The sequence below is a fragment of the Morone saxatilis genome, unplaced genomic scaffold (assembly GCF_004916995.1).
Source record: "Morone saxatilis isolate NCDOM2014 unplaced genomic scaffold, NCSU_SB_2.0 Contig15, whole genome shotgun sequence".
In the NCBI taxonomy this organism is placed as follows: Eukaryota; Metazoa; Chordata; class Actinopteri; family Moronidae; genus Morone; species Morone saxatilis.
Window position 1 is genome coordinate 21155042 of NW_023339707.1, and position 9717 is coordinate 21164758.

Consider the following 9717-nt stretch of genomic DNA (forward strand, 5'->3'; position numbering starts at 1 on the left):
ACATATTCAGTGTTTTCTTCTCATTGTTCTATTAACTCTTCGGTTGTTTTAATGAGGAATATAACTCGTGTTAAGCCCTCAAAGTTTATTTCCCAGAGATGTTGATATAGGCCAACTGTGTTTATGTTTAAAGCAGAATCAAGAAGGCCTCACGACCCCCCAGTGCAGCTTTGGCGAACCCCAGGTTGGGACCCACTGTATTACAGCATTGTGCTGTTGTAGCTCGAACTATTTATGATGTGAGATAAATCAGTCACACGATTCACACAAGATGTCAGGACTTCTGGAAAGGGTCAAAAGTTACAGTAAATGTTAGGAGGCCATAAGATTTGTTACTGGGGCAGGAAAGATTACAAAAACAGTTATAATATATATTTTTATGTTTTATACTTTTCACTTCACTTTCTGTGTGAACTGTTGGATAAATTGACCTCTTTGGGCCTTAAACTGCTCAATAACTCAAAGGTCATGTTTCCACTGAAAGTCCTGCTTCATTCTGATTCATTAATCTGTTCACATTAATTTTTAAATGTATGAGATTGCAGTGTGAACAGGTCACGGTCCTGAGAGGAAACTGCACGACGATGTCAATTTAGAGTAGCATAACTGTTCACACTGAGGTCACATTGTAAAAGAAACAGACTTTAATCTGATCAGAACTGAACTGAAGAGATTAGATGTGATTTGGACTGTTGGACTGACACTGGCAGATGAGCAACAATAAATAAATCTGATTTGGGTCACTTTGGTCTTCAGTCTGAACATGGTGAGACATCTGAAATGTGACAACGGGGCCCCATAGTTTTTATTCTAACAAGCACAAAAGGTTGGGAAATCGTGGTTTATTCTTTAAAAAATGAAGTAATTATGTAAATGTTTAATCTGTAAAGTAACTACAGCAATCAGATAAAGAGCAAATACTCAAGTAAAACACTTTACAGGTCCTAAATAAACTTTACTGTAGACTGTGTAGACTTTCTCCACAAGTTCAGTCTCAGAGGCACAAAATGCAAATTGAAAAGAGTCTATAGATATAAATTTGCTTTGGTGTAAAACATTCTTTTACCACCAATCAGGAGGTTATTTCTGTGTGTTACGACACTTTAAAGAGGCCTTTAGTGTCTCACTTGCTCAATTTACCATCTGATCAGTTTCTATTCTGCTTTTGCTGCCTCCACCTCTCTGAGGCGGGCAGTCAGGGTTCCTCTTTCTCGGCTCCTTCCTCTCTTGGCTCCAACTTCCCGCAGGTCAGCTGAGCCAACTCCTTTCCTGAAACTCTGGTGACTTGGGTTTAGGCTGTCACTTCTGCCAATAAGAAACACTTTAGGCCTGTCGAGGCTCTCTTGAAGGTATCGATCCGGTCACTAATGTGTGTCCTGATAAAATACAGAAACCAGAAGTTTACTAATACATCACCAACGTCAGCTTTTGTCTGCTGTGGAGAAAACACATATTTATAAAACCATTAAAGGTGGTTTGGTTCATATCCTGCAGCTGAAGCCCACAAACAGCAAGAATTATATTTCACAATTAGATACACACACACAAAAAAAACACACACTTAAGCCATTGAACAATATAAATAAGAAAAAAGACCGAAAATAATGAAAATGTACTAAAAATTTAATCATTCATAAAAGCTGGAAAATCATCTGTGACAGCAATATTAGAGTTGGTTTAGTACAATATATTTTCAGCCTCAAGACACAAATCAGAACACACCATTTTTCCCCCGTCAGTCTATAAAATACTAATTTCCTTAGCTTTATTATGCAAAAATGGAAGTAGAATATATTATGGGAAATATGGAAGGCTTGCAGCTTTCAATATAAAACAAAGTCACTTAGGAAAGATGTTATCTCGTCAATACACATCCTTGTAAGTAAGAGCAAGTAACTTATGGACAATGATGCATCTTTGACACTGTTAGTGCAGAAATGTATGAGAAAGGCCAACATTTCACATGTTTTCTTTTGCAAACGTATTGTCACAATATGCCAAAGATTGATGTTACTTTCAATAAAAACATTTTTTTTTTTTTTAGTTCCCGTATATGGATTTAAACCCATGGCCTCTTCTTCTTTTATACTGATATTTCCAAAAGAAAAGACACATTGGAGAAGAGAAAAACTAAAAAAAACAAAACAAAAACAGAGTTGTCATCAGGCTGCCAATACAAAGAAGAGGTGGATTTCTTTGCCATTAAAAAAAAGCAGAGAAGAGAGAGTATGTGCCGTCTCCTGCCATTTTGCGAGTGGTGAAGTATCTCTGTCAGCCTTTTTTCAAAATGCTCTGGAGAGGACTTGGGAATGCTGGCACACGATCCAATGGGAAACAGTTAATCATTACAAGTTTCTGCAAACAAACAAAAAACAACATCAGTGCATATTAAACATTGTGTAGAACATGAAGTGAATGCAGAGAAACAAGAGCCTCAGTCTAACACTGAAATACTCCAGTGTTTGTTTTTCCATCAATAATTTATATTTCTGTCCTGCCCTGTACCCGTCGCACTGCTCTGGATGTTTAGTCAAGTAATGCCTCTGATATTGTATCCTTACAGAATAGCGTTCTAGCCTCCTTGCATATGAGAGAGGAAGTAGTTGCACTAAATCTCAACGATAATATAACCAGGTATAAAAATATTCTTTCAGGTTTAAAGAGACATTTTGGTTCAGGCTGTGCCACAGTGAATCAGTGTGGTTCTGCTGCAGCTTGCTAAATGTTAAATGTCAAATAAAGTCAATTGTTTTGTTCCAATTCTGCAGCTTTTATAGAAAATTAAATGATTATTTTAAAATGAAAGCCATAGAAAACTGTCTTGTTGGCCAGATCTGGACCTCAGGCTGGTAGTCTGAGATCAGTGTTTTAGAGAATCTGTTTTGGGAGTTGATCCTGGTGCGATTAACAACAGCTATTAACAAGAGTTCAATTCCCTTCACAGAACACATCCTCTCAGCTCATAACACACTAAGAAATGACTACAGTCCACTATTGAACATTCATCGTCTCAAACCTTTTTGTTCTCTGTCTCAGAGCCAGATCTGTTAATAAACCTTCACTGGACTTTAACACATCAGTATTTTTACATGTTATGTCCCTTTAATCAAACACTTAAAAGGATATATTCATTGTTCAGTCTTAAAACAATATTCAGGTGCTCATATGAACAATGAAACATCCCCATTGAATGCAATGAGGGGACAAAATCTTTGTTCTGTGCCATAAATTTATTACAAAATGTGTCTAAAGTTAAGTTGACAGCCGTCTGATTTAGACAACTCAAGTGGATATCCTCCAACGTCTTTTTAGTACAAAAATCCCTTTGTGTTTACCTGGAAAGTGTTTCCTTGCTGAGCTGCAGTGCAGGGACAGTATCACAAAGTGGGACTTTTGTACTAAAAACACTGCTTCTATGTCCATGTGGGCCCCTAACTACTGTTTCAGGACAGACTTGAACAACAGTGAACCCATCCTTTAATAAAGCACGCCGTCGTGTTTTCTGATTATAAACATTGGTTTCGTTACATATTGAGGTGTAAAACTTCATTCATCACAAGGAACATCACGTCTGCCTTCACTGACATTACGACGGTGATCCAAGGCAGCGTAGTTTCCTCTGATCAGTCAGCACAGCGTGATATTCTCTGTGATGGATTACATGTGTCAACCAAGCGAGGTTGATTTTAATATTAAAAGACCAAACCAATTGCTTACATTAGAGGGAAAACACATACAAACACAGTAGGGCATGAAAACAGTGGCTGGTAAATGTTCCAACAGCAGGTGGAGCCACAACATCCATGAAAGGCTTTCAGATTGACTAATTTACATAAAACATTTTAAACCATCTTTGATCAAATTAAAAAAAAAGGTGAAGCCCTAAAATGGATTTTCACACATCGATTCCAGTTTTTCTTCTTTTCATCAGTACACATGAAAAGACGTTCAATCATTCATCTGCCTTTTCCAAACGATTTACTCTTTAAACCTACAGAGATGCTTTATGAGACATCACCGTTTCAAGGACATCAGTGACGCTTTATCCTGTTACTGCAACAACAAGACATGCTTTGCTTTAATAATTACTGCACTGAATCTCTAAATGTTCAGTGACAATCCAGAGAGCTCAGTGAGTCTGGAATAAATTTGGTTTCAACACCCACTCACCTGGCCTGGAGCTACTGTGGGAGGGCATTTAGAGCACTGTGCAACTTGACTTCTTTTTTGTCTTCTTCTTTTCCATCGGCGTTTTTCTGTTGATCTGTCGCACCAGATCATAGAAAATCTACCACAGAGAAAGTTGCACGATTTCAACATTTTTGCTTCAGCACAGAAGAAAGAACCGACATCTTGCAGTGAGAAGTCACTGATGCATTTCAGATGGAAGAAGAGGATATTATGGGAACTATAAATATAAACACACATTTCTGGCACTGTAAAAGCAGAAATGTGTGAGACAGCCACAGAGCTTTAACAATTAGTTGTTTAATCTACAGAAGATTAACCCTCTGAACATCAAGCAGGTTTCTGGCTGTTTGTTTTTTGCTCCTATCACATTTTTACTCATTCTAGGCTCAATTTTCACTGTAATATACAAGTCCTGCACTTATGGAAACAGCATAATGATGACTAGAAGGGCTCAAAAAATGTCTTTTGTGCAGTGGTACACTTGTATTTGCTAATTTATTTGGCAAAAACTAAAAAACAACATTGTCTTTAAGTACAAAACACAAGTGTTAACAACATCGGGGGGGAAAAGCGAGGCTATATATATATATATATATATATGTATGTGTCGCATATCATTGCATGAATCCTAGCTCTGCAGGTTAATAGGCAACTATTTTGATTATTTATGGCCATTTTTCAATTAAAGAAAAGCTAAAACTCTCTTGTTTTTAGTGTCTCAATGTGAATATTTTCAGATTTTCTTGATCTTTTAAGATTTGGTGAAGATTTGTCACAGATTTTGCACTTGAACCCCTCTGCCAATGCCATACACGCCGCAGGTGGTCCAGTCGTAGCACTTACCTCATTAACATTGATCTTTGATTTAGCTGAAGTCTCTAAAAAGGCACAGTTGTTCCACTGACGGGCCAGGTTCTGACCCTGCTCCTTGCCAACCACACGCTCGTCCTCCAGGTCACATTTGTTTCCCACCAGGATCATAGGAACCTAGATTGATTACCAGAAATGTCGAAGTAAGATACTGCTTCTGCATTTCATACTGCTTCTGTATCTCACTTCATACAACACCATCCAAATATAAATGTGTAAGTGTCTACAACATGATGTTTTCATCACCCTGTTTTTAAAGCATATATTCAACAGCAAAATGTTTTAGCAAAGCTAGACCTCAGCCAAGACACAGACCAAGCAACTTGCTATGAATAAATAAAGCAAGCACTCAGCATGCTGTATATCCTCTCTCTAAATTAAGAGATGAAGAGACCAAGACTGAAAGTGGCAGGTAGCATCTAACAACAGCTCTGACATTTCCACCCTGTCACAAAGCTCCTGCCCCCCTTCGATCTGCCCTCTCTCCCACAGAGCAGACTTTAATGAGAGAGCGATGAGCCTGAGAGGCGACACAGGAATTATACAGAGAAACACCAAAGGTTATCACAGAAGGGAAACTCTCCACAGACTGAGGAGGAGCCTTAAAGAATTGGTGGGTTGTATAGAAATGATAATGTAACTATATACTGACTTATTGTTGTTGTCTGAGGACAAACACACATCTCTAAATGTGTTGACTGTGTGTTCCTTTAGTCCTTTTTATTTATTCTCCTGTTCTTCATCATTTACCTTCTATATTTATGTCCTACTATTCAAATTTTTTACTTGGATTGAAGAGTGGATCCAATGTTTGTTCACTGCTTGTTTATTCATTGGAAATTCATTTGATAGAAGTTAAAAGTTTCTTTATTGGTTGGGGAAAATGTTCCCACATTTAATGCTAATAAACATTTGAAAACCCATCAGAAACAAATGCCTCGTCACAAAGCTGAACAGTCATTTGTTTGACCTGAAACATTTATCCAATTAATTGATTAATCAAGCAACAACTTCTTTTAAATAATTGATTCATTGTTTAAGTAATTGTTCAAGGAAAAATGCATTCGATGATTCGCGCTTCTCAACTGTGAGAATTTGTTGCTTTTGTCTTCCATTTTAGTAAATTCATTATTTTTTGGTAAAACAAGACACATAAGAAACTACAACAATTTTTTAAAACTACTTTGTGGTGTTTTATCGACCAAACAATGAATAAAAAATAAAAAGCGTGTATTAGTATGTTAATATGGACCTATTGTATAAAATTAATAAAGTTAATAAAGTGAATAAAGTTACAGAACTTTAATGCGATCCTACCATGGTTCATATTTCCTGCTGTACAATCACTCACCTCATTAGTTATAGTTAGTTTATAACAACAAGTGTGACGTTTTAAAAGAATAAAACACTCACATCCTCAGTGTCCTTTACTCGCAGGATCTGTTCCCGGAGGTCCTGTAGGTCGTTAAATGTCGACTGCGCTGTAATAGAGTACACCAAAGCAAAACCTTGGCCGTTCTTCATATACAGGTCCCTCATAGCCGTGAACTGTTCCTATAGAAACAACAACAACAGAGGGGAAAGGCCATCAGCGGGGCCTGTCTGCACTGTAAGACCCGTCCATCTGATACCCGTGTCTGACTTGACTTACTGTTCCAGCCGTGTCGAGGATTTCAAGCATACATTGCTGCCCGTCAACCTCGACTTGCTGTTGGAGAAAAAACAAACAGGTTATCTTTCTATGAGACAAGTGGAGGCATTTAAACCACCAATCACTGAACTGCTTTTACAAAGTTCAGGAGGTCAAATGAAGTGTGTTTCCTGAGCTTACCTTTCTGTAGGAGTCTTCTATTGTCGGGTCATACTTCTCCACAAAAATGCCTTGCACAAATTGGACTGTCTGAAATGGACAAATAAAACAAAGGAAACATTAGTTTTTCATTATTTAAAAATGTATCAACTCTCATGTAATGTTCACAGTTTGTACTACTTCTATTTCCCAAAATAAAAATACACTTATTGTTGATTTAAATATTATGATTCAACTTTAGTCTCTGACTAGACGCCAGTTTAATTTCTTAACAAGGGTAATTTATATTCTTGAAGCTGCATAGCTCATGACTCAGGCTTGTTCCTAGTCTCTCTTTTATTTATTGTGGCCTCTTGAAATATTACATCCTTGAACATTTTATCTGCAGAATAAAACCCTGTACCACAACTTGTATCGCTAAGAAAGCACCTACCATTTTACAGAATACATTTCTGTTTAAAACTAACTGGTCTTCTCATTTAAAAGCACTCCAAGTTTTTGTAAACTGCATCACAATTGTGCCAATAACATATTTTACTATAAAACTGTAATAAACATGTTAACTGAGGTATCGGCGATGCGGATTCCCACCCACGGCAGCAGCGATCACTCACCAGTGCTGATTTTCCCACGCCTCCTGATCCCAGCACCACTAGCTTATACTCACGCATGGTGGGCAACTTCACTGGACAGCACAAGGGTCTGTGACAGGACAGAGAAGGAAGGACAACGTGAGACAGAGGATCTTTGTGTCATTTTCAGCTACAGACGAAAACCTACTTGAGCTCGCTGAATCTTAACAAGCTTTAACTTTATCCAAATTGCCCCGTGTCGAGGAGAATATCCGTATCCTTGATCCTTGGTGATGTTGTTGTGGAGCACAAACACTGTTTAATGTCTGTGTTTAACTGTAACGTCATTTGTTGTGCTTGTGTTTGTCTGATAGTTGCCACAGACACAAAAAGGGACTTTCCAGAAGAAGAATAAACTAAACTAAACGAAATTAAAAATAATTTTTAAAACCGGATTGGAATGAATTCACCCGACATCCATAGTTTCACTATTACAATAATGTTTTATTTGACTCAAGGTGTTACTGTACACTCTCCTTAGCACTGCCTTTAGTCAGACACAAACAACGACTCACAGGAAGTCTTTTCTCCATTTGTACCAAAAGACGGTAACTGAAGTAATGAAGCTATTGAACAAGCTGAAGTCGGTACAGTGTCTACAACCAGAAACCATTACTGACATCAGCAGATTAAAATGCCGTTTCCCTGCCAAAAAAATGAGGTCTCTTTCCCACCCACTGCCATGGGACTTCAGCTGTCATGACAATAGGGGCGTTGCCTTTAATAAAACACAAACAAAAATCAACAAGAGCTGAAGGAAACCGCAATAAACTCCTAAACTCCAGAAATTCAGATCAGTGCTTCGCAGAGTTGTAGCAGAAAAAGAATAATTAAGTAAGTTATAGTAAAAACCTGCTAAATCTGACCCACGAGACTCCGTGTGGAACCGTGGTGGACTCACAGAAACTCGGTAGAGTTTCAGTTCCACAAATAACTTCATCTCATTACAATACGGAGGAGAGAGGCCACGGAGATCGACCTATCATCAACTCCATCAGCCTGACACACTTTAGACGGCGTACGTGGCCTAGAAAATACTGGCAGTCAGAAGAATTTTCACAGCCGTGAAAATGTTTGTGACGAAGACACACGTCGTTTCTCGAAACAATCGGAGAAGCAGGATTATTACTATAAATGATAAATGCATCATTAAGGCCTTCAGTTATACAGAAAGCTGTTCTGTTCTGTTCTCAGTTTTATTTATTTTTGTGTTGTTCTGTCTTGTGACTGTTGAAAAATATGAACAATGGGAAAATCACCTCCTCACACTGACTCAAACGCGTCACTGCTTTGGATTTATTTCAGAGAAACTCGAGTATATCTGCCTAACCTTGATAGATTTGACTGAATGAGGAAAAAGGTTGACTGTAAATATTAAACTCATTCTTATTTTAAGGAGAAGTTCAGAGATAATGAGCAGCAGCACAGAAAACACATCTCATAATACATAACTAAACATTTAACCAAACACGTACATGTGGTGAAAAGTGATTTAAAAAAAACAAAAAGGAGCCGTGTTTTAAATTCTATTCTGAAATGCAAATCTGATCTTCATTTGATGTACGAATGTCAAAGAGGGGGTGGTGAACAGTACAATCTCATTTAAAAACCTCTTTGAATCTACTAATCCTACCAGGTCTGTGGGACATTTTGTCAAATGTTGAGACAAACAATACAAAAAACACTCTGTCGCACTCGACCCGCATTTGCAATTCTAAGTACGACGTACGAAGCAGCAGCAGAAACCCACAGTGAGAGACAGGCACACGAGTTGCTCTACAAAGGGCCTTTGTAATGACCCTCCTCTACTCAAGTACACCATACAAACAGAAAACGGAGATCAGAGGGAGCATGCATGGCCACTGCACTGAAATCATCACCAGGGCGAAGGGGGGGGGGTGAACCTAAGGGTGAGGCCGTCGTGCGCCTGATGCATTCGTTAGCCTGAAAACGAACGCAACTGTGATTACAATGTGAACGTACGCAGGCGTCAGAAAACTTCCCGAAACCTTCCCCTGATTAGATACGAGCCCGGACTCATTTCAAGTGTTTACGCACTTGAGCTGACAACCTTCACCAAGTTCTACTCGTGACACAACATCTGCGCAGCGAGACGAAAAGAGAACCAACAAAAGGTTAACCTACTGTGTACACGGCTGCTGCAGATGACAACTCCCTCTACATCTGGGGAGGAGGGGGGGGGCGGCAGATCCT

At 38.5% G+C, this 9717-nt stretch overlaps 1 protein-coding gene across 2 annotated transcripts; it reads right to left on the bottom strand.

Annotated features, from left to right (window-relative positions):
• Positions 1–1602: 1602 nt before the first annotated feature.
• On the bottom strand, positions 1603–9710 carry LOC118324395 (ras-related protein Rap-1A). 2 transcript variants are annotated; one of them, XM_035656715.1, is made up of 8 exons: positions 7652–7674; positions 7486–7573; positions 6893–6961; positions 6713–6769; positions 6475–6615; positions 5035–5178; positions 4171–4288; positions 1603–2355 (listed from the first exon to the last, which is right to left on the bottom strand). In XM_035656715.1, exons 2-7 carry the CDS (start codon positions 7540–7542, stop codon positions 4199–4201), a joined length of 558 nt encoding a protein of 185 aa, XP_035512608.1. In that variant the 5' UTR covers positions 7543–7573; positions 7652–7674; the 3' UTR covers positions 1603–2355; positions 4171–4198. The 2 variants fall into 2 exon arrangements, with proteins under 2 accessions (XP_035512608.1, XP_035512609.1); XM_035656716.1 differs by lacking the exon at positions 7652–7674 and adding an exon at positions 9649–9710 and having other exon boundaries at positions 6893–7573.
• Positions 9711–9717: the final 7 nt, after the last annotated feature.